Source organism: Apteryx rowi, unplaced genomic scaffold (assembly GCF_003343035.1).
Source record: "Apteryx rowi isolate R43461 unplaced genomic scaffold, aptRow1 scaffold_500, whole genome shotgun sequence".
Taxonomy (NCBI): Eukaryota; Metazoa; Chordata; class Aves; order Apterygiformes; family Apterygidae; genus Apteryx; species Apteryx rowi.
Window position 1 is genome coordinate 633,806 of NW_020450762.1, and position 25,468 is coordinate 659,273.

A 25,468-nucleotide genomic window follows, 5' to 3' on the forward strand; every position below is an offset into this window, starting at 1 on the left:
ACATCAATGATGTATCTGGATAAATATTTCTCAAAACTACTGTGACCATATGAATATATCCAGGAGATGAGTTGAGTAAGACAAAAAGCGAAGAGGAGGTGAACAAAGATCATATTTATGGCAAGTAAAATACTTCTTTGGCTGTTTTTATTTTCTTCACAACTAAGGGAGTGGAATGGTGAGCATTATGTCATTTTATTGCCTTACGAGGAATACAAGTATAGACTATAGTGATCATAAAACAACTTTGTAAAATACAGCACTAGAGTGGCCTTTCATGGGGATGGGATAAAAGTGAATCCTGTGCAAAGTCAGGATAGCGCTGTACTAGTTTGCTAATTCTCAAAGCCTTCTGCTACCTCGAAGCACAGGGCAGACTTTCAGACCTAACAAAATGCTATTTCTGAAGAAGGTTTTCAAATCATCAGTATATGTTCAAGAACAAGGATTCAACAGTGACCTTGTAACTTCATTCACCTCCACTTTAGCAGTAGGGTTTTCCCAACGGATTGCCTTGCTCCCTCCTGAAGGATGCTTCCTGGGGCCAGGAACGCATGGCTATGGGAAATCCATTTTCAAGATCCGAAGAAATCCTTCTCAACAGCATAAACAACCTTTCGTGATGGTGGTTACTAACATTAATCCTTTAAGAAGTTTACAAAAAGCACCAAGACTGTGCTGAGCACTTTGCAGATGTATCCAAGGAGAAGCTATTTTCTCTTTCTCAGCATTCACAGGCTGGTTTAATGACAGGTTTCATCCCTCTTCTAWAAGTTTTTCCACATGGGCAAACACTTGAGCTTCAATCAAGTTCTGTGGGCAAAAGCAGCCCTCTAACACTGAACAGCTTGCTGGACTGGTAACTCTGAGCTTGAGAATATAGTAGGATTTTTTGCAAGTAAATGGCTCATCCATGCAGAAGCTACATTTCAGTTCTATACCTCTGTTAATCAAATAATGAGGTTTTGGCACTCTTATCAGCACCTTTACTGTCAGATAAGTTCTATACCACCACATGCAGACACACAAATTACAGATTTGAATTTCTGGAAAGCAGGACGTTGCTTTTGCAAGACCTGGGGTGCTGTGTAAAATTGGTACACTGTAAATATCAAAATATAACATGGAACATGAGGTGGGTGGGAAGAGGTAGATATGATCAAGTGTAGTTTCCTATGTAGGCTAGGTATCCATGAAAAATGATAAATCCAATGATAAATAGCTAAAAAATGAATTTATCTCAATCCTTTTAACAAAACTATATAGGAATATAGATTTGTTCTCTTCAGTGTGTCACATATATGTAGTTAGTGCTTTCCCTTCCCCTAGTAAGCGGCATACAACGAAACATTAATATAGTTCATGAAACTGGCTCTTGTACTTGATAATAAAGAAGGCACAAATGGTCTTATATTTAAAGCTAATTGTGTCAGACCTACTTAGTTCAGCAAGTATTGTGCCTTCCATTAGGACTTTTTCTGTTATTGACCACTATGTGCACAGTTGTATAGGAAACAAGCTATTGCTTTCATTGCCTCAGCTGAGCTGAAGTCATAGCCTGATTTAATCATTAGAGCAGGGACTTAGGAAAAAAAAAGAATAGGATTCATCTTACTTAGCTTTAGGAACCTACTGTGTAGGTATCTACATCTCAGCTTACTCTCCAGTTCCTGTTAAAGTCAGTGGAGGTCCAGCCACTAGAGACGAGAGCATGATTCATCTCACTGAAGGGAGGCATCTAATTCAGGTGGAGGTTACTTATGATCAGAGTCCCCTGCTTCTTTTGACTAGGTCTCCTCGACTTTCAGAGGAACCTGGGGTGGCTTGTTCAGCTGAAGGGCCCTGTAGACAGACAGCTTCAGCAAGATGAATTCCAGCCCGTGGTTTTAGCCCCGACTGATGCTGACTGCCAGCGTGACCTTTGGCAAATTACTTACCTCCATGTGCTTCAGTTCCTTCCCATATAAGCTGTATGTAATGATACTTTCCAAGCCGTGGAAAAGAGTTTGAGTGCCTCAGATGAAAAGTCATATTATCAAGAAACAACCTTTGTGAAAGAATGCTACTCCTTCTTTTTTTAGAAAGGCTATTTGCTGAAGCACAGCTGGGATTTAGGGAGACGCTGAAATGCTATGACGTGTGCTTTTTGCTGCCATTCTCTGACACTGTAATAGAGGTTGCTTTTACAAATATTATTAGTAATGTATGGGCTGCAGTTTAACAGCTTAGTACATTTGATTGCAYATTATGATTGATTGATTGAATCCCAAAGCTTATTCCAGGGCAGATAGCAGTACTGAATTTTTCATAGCTTATTTCACACTCTGAGCTCTGCCAGCCACTTCAGATCTGTGGCTCTTTTGTAATTGATTATCCAACTCTGAACAGCTCTGAAGTCCATGAAGAGATCTGGAGAGCTCTCATTTGTAAGCATCTTGACATAGGCAGATGTGTTTCTACCATGATAAGGCTTATTCTCCTCTGGGCTGACATGTAGAACCTTTATTCTCTTGGGAGCTACTGTGGATGTTCCCACAGAAGAGACAATCAATTATGAATTGTTCCAATTTAGTAACTCACTCTGCTGCTGCTATATGATTTGCACAGTGGGAAAAAGAAGAAATCTTCCCCCGGTTTGCAGGGGGAAATGGTAAATTTGGTAGCTTCTAAGAAAAGACTCAGAAGATGCACATGAGGAAATCCTGATTTACTGTCAAGGGACACTTCTTTCCTCCCAGCTAACTATGCAGCAATACCAGCTGCTTTGTGCTGGACTGGGGAAGTGAAGCAGAATTGGGCTCCCTGTTTCTTTCTGTCATCAAAGTGATGGAGCATACTAAGGAATCTGTCCTTGGCAATCACTGGTCTGTTATTGTCCTTTGCACTTTTCAGCAGATCCGAGGTTTAATTTGTGTGTTTCCCACTCAGGTAAGAAGATTCTCAGAAGCCTTCTTCTACACTGAGCACCAGAAACTCGCTGTGCTGACGTTTCAGGAAGGCCTGTAAGTAATTCATTGAACCTTCCTTGTCACTAGAGCAGCTGAAAATGTAGTTTCTTAAAACATTTTGTGGTTCAGGATGAGGTCCTTTCTGCTGGAAATGGAGGGGGGATTGGTTGGAGAGAGGTTACTGGGTCTAGTCTGGCCCTGTGTTTTAAATCCATTGAAATGAGTGTCAAAAGTGGCATGGTATGTGACTCCACTCAGGCCCCAGAGAACATTAATTTCAAGATCCCTATGAGATGTTTCTTTCTCTTACTCCCTCTCACATATGACTTACTTATTAGGGAGACTGCGGCTAAAATGCTTTAGCAAGAGCCTTCTAGGGAAAAGATCCAGGAGATCTTCTTTTTCCACCTCTCATTTCCAGTTGAGTACATTTTTCTTCAGATTTCTCTCCCCCAACACACTAGTCTCAGGGCAGGCAGAAGTATTTTTTTGCTGTCTTCCTTCAGCTAACTTCCCCAAACCTCTACACCAGATACATTTTCCCAATTTCGGTAGGAAGCAACCACTAGAAAGTAGCAAAAGCCTAACATTTAATAATATGCTTTTTACCGTCCCTACTATTTTTTGTGGGTAGGCAATCATGGATTTATTTTATGCTTTATTTCAGACCTACTTTATATATCAGAAAAGACCTGTAAATTCAGACAGGAGTCTTGATTCATTAGCCAATAACCGGTGCAAAACTGAACATTCACTGGATCCTGCAGCTCGGGACTGGAGTGGAGACACCACCACATTAGCTGGAGGAAAAATGGGAGTGATGTGAACTCGGAGCTAATAATTACTTGCTCAAGAATCAGCAGTGCAAAGCAGTCTGGGAAAATGAATGTTGCACTGGGCTGCATTCACAAAAGTATGCTATGAACCACGTACAACATACGTATTTCCTTCTGCTTGACACTGCTTGCCTAGAGCCCAGCTGGAGAGTACAAGGATGCAATTTTAAAACTACATTAGGGTAAATTCTGCCTCCAGTTTTAGCTGAGCAATCTGATGATCACAAGTAGACTGCATGGATCAGGTTGTTCTCAGGACCTGGCCCCTGAAGGCAGAGTTCAAGGAAAGCTGCTCAGATTTGAATTTCTAAGTAATGAGTGACATCTTGCAATACTTCTGCAGTTAAACAGCCTGTCACCACATGGGGACCACGGAGTTATCAGTGTAGAAACCTGTCTTTCAGAAATGGCTTAAAGGGCATGATATCAGGTCCTGTCATGATGAAGGGGCTTAAATGAGGCATTTGATCAACAGAAAGGAAGAGTCGGCTTTTCTCAGAGCTGTCACTAGTGCCATTTGGGACAATTCAGTGCTGGAGAAAAGAGCCGTGACTTCATTAGTGGATGGGTTAACCAGCTTGTTCTGCCAAATTAAAGAAGCACTGTGGCTGCAGGGTCCCAGCTGTGCTCACTTAGTCCTCAAGTGTCAGGTTTTAAGGAAAGCCCCATGTCAGCACCCCAGGACGAGGGCACTGGCGCTAGTGGCCTCATCCAAGCAAACGTAGCCTTGCRCAGGAGGAAGCCTTATTGAGTGAAGTGCCTTAATTTCTCCAGGCACTTAGAAAATTAGCCCATTTCCTGCAGTTGAGAACTATTTTTTCCTCACTGATTTTCGGGGAGATTAAATACACAAAGAGAATAGTTTGCAAACACTAAAAATTGGCCTATATAGTAAATTTGGTCTATGCAGGCCAGAGTCCTCCTTTCCATTAGGCTGTACTAGACTATATGATTAGGAAAGTAAATGCATGGAGTATTTATCTGATTCATAGAGGGATGAGCTGAGACTGGCTATCACTGTGCAAGGTGCTGTACAAACACATCAAACGACGACAAGTTTTTCCCTGCAGCTGTTTTTCCCTTGTTACCAGATGAGAAGTTTCTTTCCTTCTGGTGCTGCTGTTTTAAGTTATGTTGTGAATGGTGTCATTGTGTGTTAGGCAATCCACCTACATGCATGACAGCCTGTGACTGCTCAACAGAGCAGTGCATGCCATTTTGAACAGGTTGGGTATCACACGTGCCACAGGCTGGGAGCCTCTGGTAGGTGACACATCCTCCCAATATTTTACAGAAAAAAATACTTATTAAATAAAGTAAATTTGTGCCTACACCTATCAATGCCAATAACTATTTTTTCTTTTTGTTTAACCAATGATTGGTCGCAAAACAAGATCTACTTTAATTTATTGTTTTTTACATGTGGTCTTTAATGAAATGCTGATGCCATTAATGTCGGTGAGAACTTTATTAGAGAGCCAGGACTTAACTCTAAATACCCATGTGTTGCTGCAGGAAGGAATAAGTACTTTGCTGTTTTGCCGGTCTGAACAAGTTGTTGGTATCTAGACATAGGAATCTTCCATATTCTAGTTCTGCCAACATGCGGTAGCTGAACCAGTGGCTCTTAGGTCTTCTAGACACATACCTACGTGACATATCTGCAGTCTTCTCCAGATCAATATAAATGAGACAGATGCCCTGCCATTCGTCCTTCTTGGCCTCGCTCCTCACTGCACTGTTCAAATAGATTTTTGATTACTGCTTCCTGCGTCTGGGTTTTTGAAACCTTTGCCACAGTCAGAGTGACAGGCCCCTTTTCCTGCAGGGAAACCTAACGAGGGATTCAGTATCAGCCAGTTGTGGTGATCCATGGGAGGAGAGCAACGAGTTATGGTAGCTGAGAGGAGCCTGTGGCAGGGGCAGCAGCAGCAATTTCCAAAAAAAGACAGAGGTTTTGCAGTAAGCAGTACGCAAGCTGTTGGCACCTCCAACTGAGGGGTAGAAATCAACTCTTGGGACAGCTCTTCAGAGTGCTGGGTACCCCCTTGCTGTACAGCACTACCTCTTCTCTGACCAAGTTGTAGTTGTGACAGAAAGAGGGGACAAAATCAATAATATTGGTGGAAGAAGCTGTATGCGTGTGCATATCTTTGTAGGACAAAGCCTTCTGATGTTGCTTATGGCCACAGGAATTCAAGAGGTTAAAACTGAATTCTGACTGACAGTTTCACAGAATCATAGAATAAAGTAGGTTGGAAGGGACCATGGGAGGTTGTTTGGACCAAACCCTGGACCAAACTTAGATTAGGTAGCTCAGGGCCTTGTCTGTCAAATTTTGAATATCTCCAAGGATGGTGATTCCACAGTATTCCAGTGACTGACTATCCTCAGTGGTGAATTATTTTTCCTAACGTCTAGCTGCAATTTCCCTTGATGCAACTCGTATCAGTTGCCTCTTTCACTATCACTCCGCATCTATCAGAAGAGTCTGGCTCTGTGATCTCTATACCCTCCCACTGGGAAGCTCCTGCAGAACTTCTCTATACCAACTTTTCTCCCAGCCTGCGCTGCTGCATGGTGCTACTCCATCCCTGGTGCACAACCTGGCATTTGCCTTTATTGAACTTCATGAGGTTCTGGTATGCCCCTTTCTTCAGCCTGCCCACGTCCCACTGAGAAGCAGCCCTGTCCTCTAGCATATCAACCTCCCCATCTCCAAGTTTGGTATTATCTGCAAACTTACCGAGAGTGCACTCCATCCCATCACTGAGGTTGTTAATACAGACACTAAATGGTATTGCCCCAATATCAGTGGATGGGCACCGCTGCTAACTAGCTGCCACTCTAACTTTGCTGCCTGGCTTGCAGGACTGACTGAGAAACGGTACAGTAATTATTCCAATGTTTGATTGCTTTTGTACTTTGCTGCCAGGATCCAAAGTCATGGACAGATTTCTACAGAGATTCGGAATTCGGAGTACTTCACCAGCATGCCCCCTCTGCCAGCAGAATGCCTCGACATAGATGGGGACTGGAACACGCTCCCAGTTATATTTGAAGACAGGTACATGGATTTGCCTTGCAAAGGTGAGTGAAACACCCCAAAGTACAGTTTGATGAGACAGCTTGAGTTGATGGGATTTCCACTTCCTCTTCCCTTCATGAGCTATCACTTACCTTGGGCTGGCTCTGGCACTCATCTGATTGCTTCTTATTCTAGTTCAAATCACTAAAACTGCTGGAACTGCCCCACCCAAAAAAGAAAAAAAAAAAGTTATTCGTTTTCCTACCTTGGAGATGGATGGGAAGGGAGATGSAGAAATGGTAACGAGAGTGAGATGTTCCCCTTTAGCAGGTACAAGCTGCCAATTTGGCTTATTTATAAGGTGGCACTGTATGCTCGGGTCTGTGGTCACCATGTCTCCCAGGTCTTGCAGCAGCGCAGGTCCTTCCAGCAGACTGCAGAACAAACTCCTATGGCCGGGAACCCTCCTGAGTCCTGGTACCAAAGCACAGAGCAGCCACAGAGCTGCACGGCCACAGTCATATAGAGCGATAGGGAAGAACAGCCTGGATATCGCTATCAGGTCACACCGTGGCAGCCAGCTGTATCTGAAGTCACAAGAAGATGACAGCTGGGGCTATGGTGTGAGGCCCAAGAAGCTGGAGAGATGCCTAAGTGCTCTGTTGGGAATAAACAGGATTGTGTGTTTTCACCCAGATTTCCAGCTACTGACAGTGAAATAGGACATAAGATCTAATTGGGAAGGAGAGGGAAAAAGTAAAAGTCCCAAGAAATAAATCTGTTCCTGTTGTAGGAGGTGGTGAGGCGGCATAAAATTGAGGCTGTCCTTGTCAYTGGTGATGAAGAAAGATCTGAGTGAGTTTCTCTTTAGTGTTACAGACCAGTTCTCTGCTTCAATTTTAACAGAGCATGAACACTACCTAATATAGCTAAATTCCTGTTTTCCATAGCAGCAAACTCTACAGTATTTCCTGTAATTTAATATATTTTTTTTATCTTGAGAGAAAGTAGGTTAATTACAAGAGCTGGAGGTAAAATCTAGAAGGGAAAGAAAATCTTTTGGATTTTTGTGACATTATAAATTTAAAGGAAACTGGCACAATGAATTTCATCCCTAGTGTGACATCTAGTGGTAAGAGAATTCAGAACAAAACATCTCCCTCGAATAATTTAAACATAAAGCCCAACACTGTCCCTAAAAGGCAGCACTGCTTTTCCAAAGATACCCAAATCAGATTTTTAATTAAGAATTGATTTAGTTCCACAAATTCGTGGTAAAATCTCATGGGCCTTGGTTCCATTTACTTTTTAACCAGCTATTAAGGTTAGCAAGGAAGCAATATGTATTAATATAGTGAGTGGTCATAGTCTAGTAAATATGGCCTGAGGTCCAAAATTTCCACTCTTCTRGAGTTACCACATTGCCTAATTTTGACACTGCTCATTACACATATTTTAACTATTAAATTGACTCACAGGCAAGATCTGTAATATGTATTATGTAGCATGACAGCAGGAGTGCAAAGACTGTTATCTCTGATTGGCTTACCTTTGCTAAAGAAACTAGCAGGGTAAATACAGTTACCCTGGGAAAAGTATATTTTACTGATATTATCTCTTTTTGCCTAAATACGACTGTTTAGTGGGTGTAATTCTAGTTAAAARTAACTGTGTACACCCTATCATTTGCATTTTTTGTTATATATGTCTAAAATACAGGTAATTTATATAGTCTATATAGTTTATATAGTGTGTGTGTGTATATATACATATATATTTATATATAACATTTTAGGCCTTACAATCATTTCCCAAAGTCCCCCATCATGTTGGGTAATTGGTTATATCTTTACAGGTATCACTTTTTTTTTCTTTCTTTCAGATCAGAATTTGGATGTTTTCCCAGATTTTGAGGTTCCTGCAAGTGCCCAAATGGATGCAATAGGCAAGAAGGAAGATTTTGCATCACATGAGGCAGTAGCAAAAGGAGACTTTGGGAAAGGTACCTTGCTAATTCACACAGATAGAATAAATGGGAATCCCTCCTGTGTATATAGTGGAACTGAAGGTGCTGCTCATACAGCTAAAGGTTTAAACCAGCATTCCACATCTCAGGTATGTACAGTGAACAAAGAAGGCCAAAGGAAACCTGAAAATATTTTTGTTTCAAGTAAGGGAACTGCTTCTAACTCGGAGCCCGACAATACAGAATGCATATCAGAGGACTTTGAAACATCTGAGGATGTTTCATTAAAAGACAATAGACTTGCACCAGATGTTACCTATGGAGATACGAAACCTAGCAATAAGGATTCCCACAAAAGTGAACCCGTGTTAATTGTTAGCGCTCAGGATGACTGCGGAGCATGTGGAACTGATGGCTTGGAAGGCAGGACTGAATTACATGAAACAGCTGAATCTAGTTGTCCCGCAAATAATTTCACTTCATCTGAACTTGCACTAAACGAACTAACCAGTCTTGAAAAACCAGCAGATGCAGATGCCAAGGCTCTGTTACCTGTTTCRAAAGCTTTGCCCACCCACAGCTTTGAAATGAAATTGTTCACAAAGGAACAACGAGCTGAAGATTGTGAAGAATTTACCCTGATGTCAGGGGTTATAAAGAGATCCTCTTCAATAATATCTGATTCAGGCATTGAAAGTGAACCAAGCTCGGTGGCATGGTCTGATGCACGTAGCCGGGCTCTGGAGCTGCCCAGCGATCGAGAGATCCTGCACCACTTGGTACGGAGACATGCCATTCACCGAAATTCCCTGGAGGGTGGCCACACGGAAAGCAATACTAGCTTGCCCAGTGGGATCCAAGCATCGCTCACGTCCATTAGCTCTTTGCCCTTTGAGGAAGAGGAGAGGGAAGTAGAGCTTACCAAACTGACCAAATCTGTTTCAGCTCCTCAGATCAGTAGCCCAGAAGAGCCTGTGGAGGAGGTGGATATATCCAAACACAGTGAAGCACCCTCAGAAGCTGCAGGAGGAAACTTAAAAAGTTGCATGGAAACAGAGAGCAGAGACAGTCCGTTAACTGTGAACTTTTCTGCATGTCAGATTGCCACTGAAAGTGGTCAACTGGAACCAAAGGGACATCCAAAACCCTCTGCCAAACACAGTAACAGTAACACTGAGTTACAAGGAGAAGAGGAGAAGGAAGGCTTTTCAGAGACGTACTGTAGTTTGGAATGTGCAGAAACGCCTGTAACTCAAAAGCAGCTCAGCGATGATGTTTCTGAATGCCAGCCGGTGGAGAGCAATGGTGAGTGTAGCTTAAAAACTCCAAGGGCTTGTAGTTACTTGGACATGAGTATAGATAATTTCGATACATGCATTGATGATCCAAAGGATAAACCTAAGACAGACAGTTTAAACACCCAGCAAGACCTTTATTCCAGTTTGAGGATATCAGGAGAGGAGAATTTCTCACATGGCATGAAGCTGGTGCCAGATTTTTGCTATCCTGTTTCAGATCCCTTGGAGACCTCCACCGAATTTGGTCCAAYGCAAGGAGAGCGTGATGACACTGTTGCTGATGAAAGCCCGGCAGTATATGCAGAAATGCAGGGGTTACAAGAAATTGAGCTCAACGATTCACCCACMTCAGAGCAGCCTGCTGCAGGATCCTACCAGGCTGAAATTCCTCAGGAAGCCGACAACCGAGAGCATAAACTTGTAGCTAATGGCACTGGATTTCATTCGGTGACAACGGAAGGAGTAGCACTGGAAAGCAGAAAGGCTGTTGATGTGGTTAACCTGTCCGTCTCCTGCACTGCCACGTGTCTTCCCTTTTCTTCYGTGCTCAAGGAGACCCCTGCTATGGTCGGCTTCTCTTCAAAGCAGGCTGCGTTTCCCATTACACGCCAGCCTCTAGGCTCTTTCGGAGTTGTCTCTTCTAATTCAAATGAGATGGATGAAGAGGCCAATGAAAGGATGCTGAAGTAAGAATGTTTAATTACTTCTTTAATTAATGTTATCACAATGCCAAGAGACCCTGACAAAGTTCAGGGCCCTAATACACCAAGCATAGTGTACACATGCATTGAGACAGTTGCTGCCAGAGGAGTTAAATAATCCAACTAGACAAATGGTTTTTTCAGAATAAATAATCTAAGTAGACAGCAAATACTGAAACACAGAAAGACTAAGATTTTCAAAGGTATTATGTTCTTAAACCTCATGGAAATCGGTGGGAGTTAGGTGTCCAAATACTCTTCGAGGTCTGACCCTCCTTCATGAAGCCAAGGTTATCCAGAGCTGTGTATTGATACCCAATAGCCRGTTCATCACTGCAGTACCATAGCTTGTCTTAGAGCTGCAGATATAATTTCTTTCAGGTACCATTCTCCTCATTTCTTGTTGAAAGGTTTGTTGTTGAACACCCAGTTCTACTGCGATTAATTAATGTATTCTCCAGTTTTTATCAGGCCAAAGAAAAATTTAAAAAAGAAATGAAGATTGAAGGATTTCTGTACAGTGACTTATCTGTACTAGCTTCTGATATCCCATATTTTCCACCAGAGGAAGAGGAAGAAAATTTGGAAGATGGAATTCACCTGGTTGTCTGTGTCCATGGGTTGGATGGTAAGACTAGGCAGAATTGATATGCATTATAGTGATTTTGGTATAGACGGAAAAAAAAAAAGAGCAGATCCTCAGCAAGTATGAAAGAACAGAGAGTCAACAGAAACCATTTACCTTAGCTGAGGGTTTAGTCCTTTATATGTTGTTTAGTCCACTTTAATAAAGGATCTGTGTGAACATTAAATATTTGCTCTAAGAAATGGCTGCTGCACTTTTTTTTTTGTTTAAACAGAATTCTACAGTAAAGTAAATCAATCTTTACCTGTACAGTAACAGTACATTACAATAACTCCTTTTACCATTCTGAAGATGTTTGTTGTTCAGCAGTATGTCAGCAAGGTGAAATCATGATTAAAAAACAAACAAACAAAAAAGCCCTACTATAGGATAGAAGGTGATTGGCTTTAGAAAGTAGGAGRATAATCAATATTCACTGTAGAGCAAGCATCATCTGGAATTTTTAAAATATATGCTTTCTAAGCAGAAAGCAAATATATGAAAGTTGAAACATCTCTTGAAAAGGTATTGGTTTTAATAGCAGACGGCCTCATAAGGGGGAGAAACAAACACTCTCTGGCTCGAGCAAGGACTTGAACTTTGCCATTCGATACCCAGCTGGCAGTAATGTCCTCCTCAGGAGGTGGAGGTGCCTCCTTCTCCAAAAAAATGTTTCAGAAGACCTTGGAATTTGCCTAAGAAGGTCAGACTCCAGCCTTTTAGGGGCTGCTTGTGGCTTTCCGGTGATTAGGAGGCAGAGTTATTCTGGGCCTGGTCTTTTCCCCTTCTTCCCCCCTGTTTATGTGGCTCATGTACCCCACAGCAAGCAGGAGCTGAGGTCCATCTGTCCCCCATGCAGCTAAGCAGGCYGTGGGCGATCTTTCTACCCTGCTGTTTCAATGGATGGTCGTATTGTCTGGTGGAGCTGTCTTAGCAGCACTTAAAAAGAGCTCTTTGGGGCCAAGGTCTGTAAGAAGATGAATGTATTAAGTTGAATCTGTATCAGTTACTTTGCTGCTGAATTACAGCTGATCAAGTGTCATTTATTTCTAGGTAACAGTGCAGATCTGCGGCTGGTAAAGACGTTTATAGAACTGGGACTCCCTGGTGGAAAATTGGACTTCCTAATGTCTGAAAGAAATCAGGTAGTACAGAGCTAATTTCTRTATTTCTTTAGGTCCCCTGCAAGCTTTTGACATTGCTGAAACAGGGCCTTCAGCAAGTGGCTAGCTGGAAGAGGCAGAAGTGCTGGGGAATTTAAGGAATTTTGTGCAGGGTTTAGTACAAAGGCCAGTTCCACTCCTGCCTGAGTTGAGAGGGTATTTAAAGCAACCAGAAAAGATTCCTAGAATTGAAATCAGAGGCACTTTAACTGACATCAGCACTTATAGGATTAGACCTTAGAAGAAGTTAATTGATTTATCCTGCCAGTTTGCAAACCTAGCAGCCGAGTGTRTCTGCCTGTTGGATGCCATGTGAAACAGCACTGAAAGAAAACAGCATGTTTAGTGATGTTAAGTTCTCCTGAGGATGTGAAATACCCAGTGGAAGGTAGCAGGTGTTTTCAGCTTCTTTTGCCACATCAGCCACTGTTTCTTCTGTTGTAATGTTTAAGAGATTTATTTCCTTGAATGATAAAGAAACGTCTTCCAGAAAAATCCGTTGCTAGTATAAGCAGAGCAACAGGAATGAATTCTGTGCTCTGTGTYGCAATGAACCCATATTTATGATGCAGAGGGCTACCTTTATACACAAGATAAGGATTTCCAATGCCCAGTCAGAAGCATTGTTCTGATTTATGAAGAGACCTGAGAAACTTAAGTCAAAACTTCCCAACCTTCTTTGCTCAACAGATCCTTTTTTTTTTTTTTTTTTTGCAATGACCAGTTGGTATTAGCCTGTTGCCAGACTTGCCACCTTCCAGGGCACATTTCTTTCAGCAAGAGATTGGCCCAGAGAACATGAGCATGATGATGCTTATGACGAGACCACTCCAGGCTTGCATCCTTTGATGCTGTTCTGTTTTCCAAGGATTAAAGGATTAGTTCTTACAACATCTCAATTTACTGTTATCTAGAGCCCATAATGAGAAGTTTTAGTCCTCCTTGTATGGTGTGGAAAAGTGAGCAAGTTCCCRTGGCACTGGAAATAGGACCTACGTGGCTTGCTGGTTATCTGCATGCTTTAAAGCATCCTGTCAACCTTTTTTCTCTGCTCTGCGAACCACATTGAAAACCATTTATGAAATCAGTTGTTTAGCTGAAGTTCACCTTGTAGAGGACAATGGAACTCACTTTTTTTTAGGCACTCATTTGTGAGATATTTGACAAGCTCAGTCAGACTGAGATGATACTGAAGGATGGAGGCATAACCAGGTGAAATACGATGTTGGATGCGTTTTGTTTGCGATTAACATTTGGGCTGGTATTTTTCCACCTTTATTTTTCCAACCTGAAAGATTTGGGGTAAGCAGCACAGGAGGAAATCATTAATTATCAATGCAGACAAAACAAACAGGCAGGAGGTTAGTGGACTGTTTGCAGTTTATGAGAACATTTATTTTAAGGCAGTATTGCAAACTGAATATGCTCATGTTTTCCTTTGCAAGAGCTGCAATTAGCAAGATGAGTTGTGTCACAAAAGCATTAATTACTAGATATGTTTTCTCTGAATAGCTGCTCCAATATTTGATGGTTGTTTTTGTGGCATCTCATTAGTTACAAATTTGATTTAGAGTTCTGTTGGATTGCCAAACGACACAGTTCTGAATAAGATCATCTGCCTGCAGTTGTATAGACTGGACAATACGTTATTTGTTTTATTGTATCACAACTGGCAGCACTGTTGCAAGCAACAAAGTGTTTTAATCTTTTTCTGGCACCCATTCTCTTACTGATAACTGTTGAATAGCGCACGACATTTCATTAAAATGGCCTAATAATTTTGTGATCACAGCCTTAGGGTTGACATAACCCCGCGTGTCAGTGTATAATACTGTAAACTATTTCACCTTGGTAATCTGTTAAATCCTAAATGCCAAAAGCTTTTCTTCCACRTGCACAGTCTTGTGCCTAGAGAGGCTGAGCATTAGCAGTTCTCATGAGCGTCACATCGGGCCACTTTAAGATCATAGTAATGACTCTGAAATCACGCAACCATATATTTTTAACCTTACTATTAATAAATTGTAGGCCTAGGTTTTTCCTTCCATGACAYGTGGCTGTTTCAATGAAGTACAGTCAGTGGAGAAAGAGGAGTAACCACAGAAGCAATTTAACCCCCTTAAAATATGAATTGTCTTCTAGAGGCCCTGTTTCCACAGCCTGCAAAGGAGCCCAGGATAATTCTTGTCCTAACTTGAATGCCCAAGATTTCTTGTGTTTTATTTTGAAAATATCATTGGTTTATTGATTATTATTGATTTATATTTACAGCAATAYGTGCAATACATTTTAATTCACCAGCTGACTCGATTCTTTTTTCGCCAGACTGATACTTTTGCTGATTTTGATACAATGACTGACCGATTATTGGATGAAATTATTCAGCATATCCAGTTGTACAACCTCTCCATATCCCGAATAAGGTAAAGCATTCTGATAATTAATAGTCTATAACTGCATATGGTCATAAGAAACATTCAGTGGAATTAACTTTTCCAAAGGCGCAGTATGTCAAAAGCCATTAAAGTCAGTGAGATTAATTTTTACACTGTTATAGCTAGAAGAGTATCTATGAGGCTGAAGAAAATATGAAACGATAATTAAAGGGTGTTAATGAAAACTTTGATAGCGTCCACTCAAGCRAAAAACTTATGTCACCCGTATGTGTAATGTAAATAAAATACAGATTGGTTTTATATTAATGTAATTCTGTCTTTCATAACAGTTTTATTGGACATTCCCTTGGTAACGTCATCATCCGATCTGTACTAACTCGCCCCAGGTTTCGCTATTACCTCAGCAAATTACACACCTTCCTGTCCCTCTCTGGGCCTCACCTGGGAACCCTTTACAACAACAGTACTTTGGTTAGTACAGGTAAGAGTTAATGGGAACGCTATGACTTGCTGTAGTCYGTGGCAGAGAGCATGAGAGAGCAGCTCCCTGGAGGCAGCAGTAAATTGTGATGACACGAGTCATACACTGAAGCTGCAGAAAATATTTGCTGCAGACTTCAAACCCACAGAGATTTCCTTCTGGAGGTGGGTTCAGTGTCATGCAGAACTTGCAGCTTGCATTTCCCGAATCTGCCTGTGCGCGCATGATGAAGTGCAAGTGCCAGAGCCCTTTTCTCACCCCTTGAATCCATCCTGCTGTCCTGACTTGGGCTCTGTGAAGGTTGCAGTGAGATGGGCTCTTGGCACCTGCTGCTAGGTCCCTCACCGTGCTCCCTGGAAAGGCCAGGGGTGTGCAGTAGCAAGAAGCGATCTTACTTCCACTACACTCTTCCACTTCCCTTTATATTGCCTGTAAAGTCAGGCATCTCCAAGGCTGAGAAAGACACTTACAGCGATATGTGAAATGAATCTTTCAAAGTCTGACCTTCCTGAGTCTTCACGTTACCATGATATTGGAGAATACAGGAAGACCCTTAGACTTTTCTTCTTGCTGATTAGCAATACAAGAGGAAACAAGGACTTAATACTGTTACAGTACCATTCTTAGTATATTCAGTTATAATTTATTATSATAGGCACATCTCTTTAAACCCTGTGGTTAATAATTAGCAACCATGGTAAAAAATATGCATCTATTGTTGTTCTAGGTCTTTGGCTCATGCAGAAGTTGAAAAAATCAGGGTCACTTTTGCAACTGACCTTCAGGGACAATGCGGATCTGCGCAAATGTTTCCTCTATCAGCTCAGCCAAAAAACAGGTAAGTAGTGCTTGAGGTGGGTGTGCAAATGTCAGCAACTGTTCCAAAAATTGTCCTGTATTACTGTGTTCTCTAGAAAGTAAAGGAAATATGCTTTTAGTCACTGATTTTTCTTCAAATGTCCTTACTTTCAAGAAGGTCTGCTCTGTATAATATCTGTTTTATCCATGCATTTTCTCTGCAGTAGTCACCAGGGAATATAGTAGCCAAATTGTTAGCACCAAATAAGCCTTCCATGCGGTAGTAAACATGCATCTAAGTTTATATTCTGCAAGCAAGAAATATCATCCTTGACAGGCCACCATTACTTAATTTATGCTGCTAGATGAAAACCATTTTTTTTTTCCAAGTTTAGCATCTCTTCTCTAGGAAATATGATGCCATGAGATGAAGAGCAAATTTTATTGATGTCTGTTGTGACATCTCTGTACTACAGAGAGAGATGTATGGCCTAGCACTGGAAAAAAGATGTCTAAACAGAGATCTTTTACCCTTTCCTTGGTCTGTCATGAAGAAATGAAATAATTCAGGATTTTCCAAAGAAAAGAAAGAAAGCATAATCCTTCTGTTCAAGCAAATATTTTTCTTCTAAGAGTTATTTTTAATATTGCATGTGATCAGATTGGTGCTAAGTATACACTCAAAGAGTCACTACTTGATATTTAATTATTTTCTCATGCTCTGGTACCTTAYGAATAGGAAACAAAGACAAATTTGTTAAGACAAATATAATTTCTTGATACTTTGTCTGTCAGACATGGAATGGTTTGTTAATTCTATGAACTCAATACATGACCTATTAAGTTAAGGGAACCTGCTGTATCTTGGCATTATTTGAATTTCCTGTATGATTCCCTGGCTCTCGTTTCTATGGAGTACAGTGGGATGTTTACTTTATGACTGTCAGGCTCAAATCAAATTGGGTCTGCAYGGGAAGCTAACATGATAGCTTCACTGCCAAGAATTCCCAAGCACGTGCTGTGAGCCACAGCGATGCGTTGTTTTGTTAGTTTGAGAGACTGGAGATGTAATGGGCATTAAAAGAAGGTTTTGTCCCTGCAGAAGCAAAAAGTTAAATGTCAAGAGGGTTTTCTTTAAAATCAGAATGAGGCAGGTAGATGCGTAGGGGGAAAACCTGAAGTAGGTCAAGATATGAGCATATGAGCTGAGTCATAACAGAGGCCCTCCTAATCCTGTATCTTTCTTCCAGAAGTGCTTGAGAGCATTTACAGATGGAGAAATTTAAGAAGGTGGTGTTATTCCCTCTTTTCCAGATAACTCTTGAGCCTCCAAAAATTTCTGACTTTCTTCTTAAAGTAGTAGTCCCTGCTTAAAGTTTAATTTATTTAAATGCTATTTGTGCTTGTCTTGGAAGAAAAAATGAACAGTTGTTCCTCTATTTAGTAGAGGAAGCCAGCAGTACTCTTCCTTGTGGTGTTGAGGAAAGTCTAGAAAGGGAAAGACTTGGTCCTGGGCCGCTTTTCCATGAGGGAGAGGGAAGGAGAAAGGTCAAAACCACAGCTCTCCTGTGTTCAGGATACTCTCTGGACTAATAGACTGTATCATCTGTCTCCATTTTCCAACTCTTCTGCTACATTTTGGCTCAGGAGGCCACAAACAGAGAAAGCAGCAGGAACCTGTACCCAACTATATCCACTTATCCATTCAAGAACACCTATTAACTATAGTGGGGATGTTCATGCATTTACACTGTTCAGAGGCATAAATATTTGCAAGATTAAGGTTTTAATCAAACATCGTTTGGAACAGAAACAGTTCTATTTTTTTTTCTGATATACAATTAATACAACTAATTCTGTAGTTCACAGAAGTAGCAGAAATATTTCTAAGCTATTCTCCCAAACCCTTATAAATCTGTGCTATGTTTCAATTTTTCTTCATYTGTTTGGCATTGTAGATTTCAAAATGTGCATGAACATGAGCTAGTCATGCTGACATTATATATGTTTTTCATTGCTGTGCGTTATCGTGATGAACATATTTAATGCATTTGTTTGCCACAGGTCTTCAATACTTTAAAAATGTTGTGTTAGTGGCCTCACCTCAAGACAGATATGTGCCCTTTCATTCAGCAAGAATAGAAATGTGCAAAAATGCACTTAAAGACAGACACACAGGTATGTGTAAGATCTTTTCTACATTTACAAAGCTGCTGAGGAATTGTGTTGATTTTTGTGTAGCTGAGGTCATTGCATCAGAAGGGTTTTTCATGAGCAGGATGAAAACTCAAATGTTTGTTTGATAAGAAAGAAAGTGTTCTCTTCCCACAGGAAATGACTGAAATCAATAAAAAAAGCTTTTTAAGAAGCTCTTTGTCTGATGAAAAAAAAATTCAATCGGGTTGTAATCAAAGGGCTCTTACCCCTTCCTCTCCTTCCCTCTAATTTATTTTAAGAAAAGTGCTGATAATAGAACTAGTTCCCAACATTGTTTTTCTTCAGTCTACTGAATTGCTAGTATTGTCTCACCTCTGTTTCACATAATGAAATCTCATTAAGCACATCCAACGTCAATGGGTTTTCCCTTTGATTTCAATAGTCTTTGGATGAGTGCCATGTGATTTAAGTGGCAATCAGATCTAAAATCATCTTGTTTTGTAATAAAATCTGCCAGGCACCTCAGGACACGTGCCATCAGAGGCCTAGCTCTCCCGCGAGCTCAGACTGTATGCTGTCCCATGTATTGCCTTTGTGATTAGCGGTTTACCTTATTACAAAATGCTCCATAGCTTCAGTTTGATACCACTTTCAGAAATAATGTTCAGTGTTATTTCATGCCTGTTTCACATCTGTGGTTAGCTAGAAATGGAGGAACTCCCTGGAAGTACAAAGAGACACAAAGGATTCAAAGGCCCAAGAGTCAACATGGTTTCCTTCTCATACATGAAATAAAATAAAACTCTGCTTTCTCCCTACCTGAGATACGAACTGAAAGGCAAGCTCCTAGCTCAGGCGGTTGTTTTGCAGGGATATGCATGGCCTAGCAGAAGCCAGGTCTACATTCAGTGTAGATCATTCATGAGTATGGCAAGTTTCCTGAGCAGTCGCTGTTCTATAAACTTCTCAACTACCTATAGAAAGGCATGGTGTTCTTGATGAAGTAGATACCTCAGAGAAACCCTAATGGACCTCTATTTCTTGCCAGACCCCTTTTCTTTCTTCTTCAAAAAGAGTGTGATTCCAGCCCTCTTTCCCTGAAGGTAACGAGAACGTTTCCTTCCACTGCAGGAAAAATGGGACTGAATGCTGAGGAGCTGCAGCAGCCCTCTTGGGGTGGCAAATGTCTCCTCTTAAATTAATGGTGTCCTGGCACTTGGCTAACCTCGGCAATGGATGGCTCTCTAGGCACTTGCTTTTTGGCATTACTTTGATTCTCCTGCCAATTTTCCCTGGGATTAAATTACACCGGAAGGAAAGAAGGGGTCAGGCAGCTTTGGCATGTAGATGTGACATCTAAAAATATTTTTCAGGTCCTGTTTATGCAGAAATGATTAACAACCTGCTCCAGCCGTTGATTGGGGCGAAGGACTGCACTTTAATACGACACAACGTGTTCCACGCTCTGCCAAACACCGCCAACACGCTGATAGGCCGCGCTGCCCACATTGCAGTGCTGGACTCCGAACTTTTCCTGGAGAAGTTCTTCCTCGTGGCAGGACTCAACTACTTCAAATAGTGCCTGAAGTACTGGGTAACAGAAGCAAAACATTTTGTTGAGTGGAGTAGAATCCCTTAGCCAAAAAAGTGCAGTGTCAGAAAAGAGATCAGGTGGGACTTTCAAACTCTCTCCATTTTCATTTCTGTCCCAGAGAATAAAGTTCTATGGCTTTAAGGTATTCAAGCTTCCAAGTACTGGTGCTTTTGGAAGAAATAAATATCCCTCTTGAGTTTCTATGCTCTTTGTCCACATCAAGGCATAAGTCACTTCTGAAATGGAGAATCAGAATAAGAAGGCAAATTCTCTAAATGTGATTGGACCGATATGATTTCCATTTCTCTCAGTTATTAACCCAGGAACTTGGCTGTCCTTGATTTAATGTTTATTTATGTATTAACAAAGCTATACATTTGTAGCACTTTGGGGGTAGTTAACACAAGAGGAAGCAAGTATAAATGAACTCAGGTTAAAACCTCCTTTGTGATGAACTAAAAAGTCTGGAAAATGTTTGTGAAAGATTTAACGGTTCCATTTGTTAAAAGAAAAAGCTCAGATGACTCCATTACTCGTAATCATTTGTAACATGCATACACTGAAAGTATGGAAAGGGAAGAAATATTTTAAATAGAATGAAGAAATCTTGATATTTGTTTAAAAAAAAAAGTTGGAAAGATTTTTTTTCAAGTTAGAAGCTGCCAAACCAAGAGGAATCTATTGGAATACTTGTGAAATATCAGTGGCATCTGTTAACACTTCTCCTGTTTACATTTATCGAGTATCATTATTGTGCTTGTCGTTATAACCTTAGAGGTTTTTACTTTCAAATGTGTATCCAGGTACATTTACCCCAATGAATAAAATTTTTATTTATTACTCTGAGCTGAAATTCAAAACCCAGCCAGTAATACAGCTACAAAACCAATCAGATGAAAATAGTCTGGTGATATGGAGTGGTAAGGACTGTGGAAAGCTTAAAAATACAGGGATATCTTCTTAGGCTTCTCTGCAATGCCATACTAATGCTCTACTAATGCCCATTTACAGTGCTATATATGTCCTAGTTATTGTGTGGTTACAGCTGGTTGAAACATTTAAACCTATATTCATACAAAGATATTATAATTCTTTTTAAGGGTTTGGAAAAGAACCCATTTCTCACTTTTTCTAGTTTTTTTGAAATTTTTAATTAAAATTTGTATCAAAAAGTTATCAACATTTAAAATGACAAATTTCAATAACTTTCTATGTTTTCATACCATTTTGATAAATTTTCAATGTCACAGCTGTTTTTTCAAAAAAGGGAAAGTGAATAATTCTTCACAAATATTTTTTGTTTGAAAGAAAGACAATTTTCTAATGCAAACATTTTCATTTAAAAACATAACTGACCAGCTCTCCATATCTTCTGACAAAAGCAGTAAAAAAATGACAAAGATGGTTCCAGGTGTCAAGACTCTCAGCAGTTAATTAAGGTGAAGACAGGGGAGATCCATGAAATAGGTGAGTTAAAACAAAACAAAAAAAAAAAAAAAGAAAAGGGGGGGAACATTTGTGCATGAAAGAGATAGTGTTTAAGTAACACTACTTGTCTTCAAAAGAAGGAAGTGGGCAAGCTGTACAGAATTACTTCAGAAAAAGAGTTTCTAGCAGACTGGCAGGCACTGCTAAAGAACAAGGCTGGTTTGATACRTAGATATGTTTGTAAATAGAAAGAATTAAGAAGGAATATACAAAAGGGTAGGATTAAATCATCTGAAAATAGGAAGTTATWTTGCACCTAAAAATTATCTTCTGCCCCTCAAAGGTCACACTGAAATTAAATAGAAATACTTACATGGTACGTTTTAACGTCAACAAGTTTCGCAAACATTAAATATTACATAGTATGTGAATTAAATAGGTAGATACTATTACCCCTTTTCCTTTTATAAACTGGCAGTTTAAAGTCAAAAGCTGGATTTACCTAGTTCACAAAAAAATTCTATGTCAGTAATGAAGAACTTCTGGCTCTCACCTCTGGTTTTGGAAGTCTTCATCCATCACTTTTCTGCCTCCACATTTTAGTGCCGGCTAAACGTACATATCACAGCTTACTTCTTCCTTGGTAAATTGTATACACAGTTTTGACTATAATGGAGGATGTAGGCTGAACTTTCATACAGCGCAATGGTTTTGATCTGCAGTCATGGACTTCTAAGGAATATGTGAAAGCAAGTAAGAAAAGTGATCCCCACTGTCAGTAGCTTTCAGTGCTGCCCAGAAAGGTTGGCTCCCCCTTTAGAACATGTTTAGGTGTCTGCAAATGGAAAATATTGAAAATCATTGAGAGGCCAGTTTACACAAATATAAATAAATAATATATACGAACATATGCATATATAGTTATATGTGTATATATATACATATGTATGTATGTATATGCTTAAAATCTGTACAAAGTGTGCTTATTTCAAGCTCTTGCATTCAACTGTTTTTAATACTGAGTATCCGGAGTCTGACAACACGCCAGGGTCTCCACACTTACATTCATATTGGTGGTTTCTCGCCTTGTCTTTTAGACTGGATGGCATTCCCAGCCTTCTGTTTGCATCAGCGTGAGAAAGAGAGGAAATGTGAGAAGGTCTCTTCTGTATTGTTGCAGAAGTTGGTGGTCCTTCCAGTATGTTCACTTTCGCTCTCACGCTCTACACTGCTGCCAGTGCTGTGACTGATGGAAAATATAACTAAAAGTTTCTATATGTATAATGTTCTTCCATGCCTCAAAGTCTGGTTGCAATGGGAGACAAATTGGGCCCATACAACTTGGTCCTTGGAGGGTATGATAGAGAGCTGCTAAAAATCTGGGACATGTCATTCCTGTGAAAGGTTGAGACATAGATTTTATCTTCCTTGAGCTGCCAGAAGGTTGTGAGAAACATTGGCAATAACTGTCTAGCTTAGCATTCATTTTGAAGCTCTCAGAATGGTCTCTATTTTTCTTCTTTTATTTTTTTAATGGAATCTTGCATTGGTAATGATTCTGAATATTGTAAATCCACTCCTACAGTATACTATATTGAACAGAAATCCTCATTATTGTTATAATGTAAATAACATGTAAGTGGCTGGACATCATAAAAATATAGTAATCTACATGGACTCATTTTCAGGAGGTTTTTATATAATGATTTATATAGAARGAAATATATATTGAGAGTTACCTTCTTACCAAATAACAAAAAAACTGCATAGTTAGCATCTTTGTTTCTGTGTTGATCTTTGGAATTTTAATGTGTCRTCCTTTCACAGAAAGCCTCTTAAATTACATTTAGGTACATTAGCAGTATCCTTACAAGGATTTCCTTTCAAACTGCACAAACTCCTCTTGGTTTGGTGTATCAATGGGGGCTGTGCTTAAATTCTTAAGTTCTTAAATTGACAGTGGATAAGACGGACTTTCAAGAACTTGGACAGAGGAGGGGGAAGTCTGACTTTTTTTGTAGTTTGTTTTTCTTTAAAGCTTCAGCCCTGATGTAGAAGTCCTTTGACAGCTTTCCACTCTGTTCAGTACACAAATAGCATCCTTATTCTATGCTGTGCAATATTTAGCAAGACCGTTCTTGTATTTCACTTGAAGGGGACATTCCCAGTACTGTCACTGGGACAASTTGAAGTTTTGGGGCTGTTCAGTTGTGCTGGCAAATTGGATTTTGCCCACTTAGCCACTCTCTTTCTGCTCCTATGGGAAGGGATGGGGCAGAGAAGGAATATGGCTGGGACAGCCTGGGGATCAGCTGGGATCGGGGGTGACAGCTGCTGCTTTGGTGCATGGCAGCAAAGGCAGAAACAAGCCTGTCTTTCCACACCACTAGCTCAATAAAATAGGTAGAGAGGCCAACATTTTTTCTAATCCCCTTATAGTCCACTTGCTAGGCAACTGTCCACTTTGTCGATACCCAGAGAGAGCCCTGGGCCTAATGCTAGTTGTATTTGAAGTGAAACTCCCTCACTTCAATGGGATTCTTCTTTAGAGAAGAAAAAGCAAAGCCGGCAATGCAGGACTGTCTCTTGAGCATGTAGGTGTGAGGTGTTAGGACCAGCACAGTAGACCTCCTGGCTCCCACAGGCAAGGTGTATTTTGCTAGTGGTGTTTGTCCATGTTAATATTTGTGCGGATTATAGCCCAGACTGGTAAGTTCTCTCAAGGCAAGGTGACAGCCTACATGAAGGAAAAGAGAAGTGAAGACAGAGGACCTCAAGCATTGAAAAGCAATAGAAAGGACCAAAGGAGAAGGAGGAAAGGAGGGGAAGCTGCATAGGCAAAGGTGAATTTCCTGACAATAAATTGAAAAAAACTCTATACTGAGTAGGATCATCTCACTTAACCTTAGACATTTATGCTGTAGATGTCTGTTTGTGGTCTGGTAGAGGGAATTTGACTCCTTTTGCGGTCAGTGGAAGGAAAAATGGACTTTTAGAGTGTTCTTTATCTGACCTATTTTACTTGTCTATGCCAGGTTTCTCTAAGAGTGCCCGTTTCCACTGGCTGTGCAAGAAATCAGATGTAGGCATCTACTTTGTAGACAGCTACACCTGATCAGATGAATCCCACACAGTGATGGAACCCATATGGGACTCCATCCCCATCCCAAAGGCCTGGCACACTGTATCTTAAAATAGCACTTAACCTTTGAAGCCATCTCCTTTTCAGTGATAGAATTATCTGGTTTGGATGGCACAGAAATTTTAAGAGGAAGAAGAAACAAACACATTAAATTTTACTGAAAAAWTCATAGAATGACAAGGTAAAAAAACACAAAGAAGTTTTGACTTTTCCATCTCTACTATACATTAAAACATATATATATATATGTGTATAAGCAGTATATAGTATTCAAAGGGTTTGGCACTAAGTATATAAAAAATGGAAGTACTTGAGAAAAATGTGGTAATAACATTTCAGTGCGTATCATGTCTTTATTAATAGCTGGGTGAAATTCTCTTAATTTGGGGCTGTAAGAGCCCATTCAATTCTGCTTGTGTGAGAATTTCATCACTTTTGAAAAGGAAAATTTGTTTTTTTGAAAATGAATGGAAATAAACTGCACTGAAGTAAATGCGAGAGGCTTAAGGATAGAAAGGGACTAGCTGTTTCTGCAGCTGGACTGATGATTTTCAAGGGACTGTATTTCTATTCTCCTGGTAATATTTGCAGGCTGACCTGCACAAAACCCAGAGAAACCTCTGGATATGTTTCTGCTTCTAGGGTAGAATTTAGGCAGTCTAATTTCTTTACCTAATTTGTATCTAAGAATTAGTTGTAAAATGAATTTGTCCTACTAAAGGAAATATCTAAATTCTCTATATAATCAATGAAGAGAGGCAGGCACTACAGAAAGTCTGCTAGAAAGATCTTGTTTTCTTCTTTGATAGCCTTCAGAGTTACTTATGTCTCTCCACTGACCAGGGAACTTATTGTGGGACTCATTTTCTGAGTCCCTAAGATGCCAGCAATAGATGTTAGCTATTCA

The 25,468-nt window shown here is 40.3% G+C and overlaps 1 protein-coding gene across 1 annotated transcript in view; it reads left to right on the plus strand.

Annotated features, from left to right (window-relative positions):
- The window catches only part of FAM135B (family with sequence similarity 135 member B), a 138,392-nt gene extending 118,416 nt beyond the window's left edge, over positions 1-19,976 (plus strand). The window contains exons 10-19 of the mRNA XM_026079884.1: positions 2,929-3,002; positions 6,720-6,874; positions 8,695-10,762; positions 11,239-11,405; positions 12,456-12,547; positions 14,891-14,988; positions 15,291-15,442; positions 16,170-16,280; positions 18,305-18,418; positions 19,771-19,976. Coding sequence (XP_025935669.1) covers positions 2,929-3,002; positions 6,720-6,874; positions 8,695-10,762; positions 11,239-11,405; positions 12,456-12,547; positions 14,891-14,988; positions 15,291-15,442; positions 16,170-16,280; positions 18,305-18,418; positions 19,771-19,976 — 3,237 coding nt within the window. The remainder of the gene's footprint in view (positions 1-2,928; positions 3,003-6,719; positions 6,875-8,694; positions 10,763-11,238; positions 11,406-12,455; positions 12,548-14,890; positions 14,989-15,290; positions 15,443-16,169; positions 16,281-18,304; positions 18,419-19,770) is intronic.
- The last annotated feature ends 5,492 nt before the right edge of the window (positions 19,977-25,468 follow it).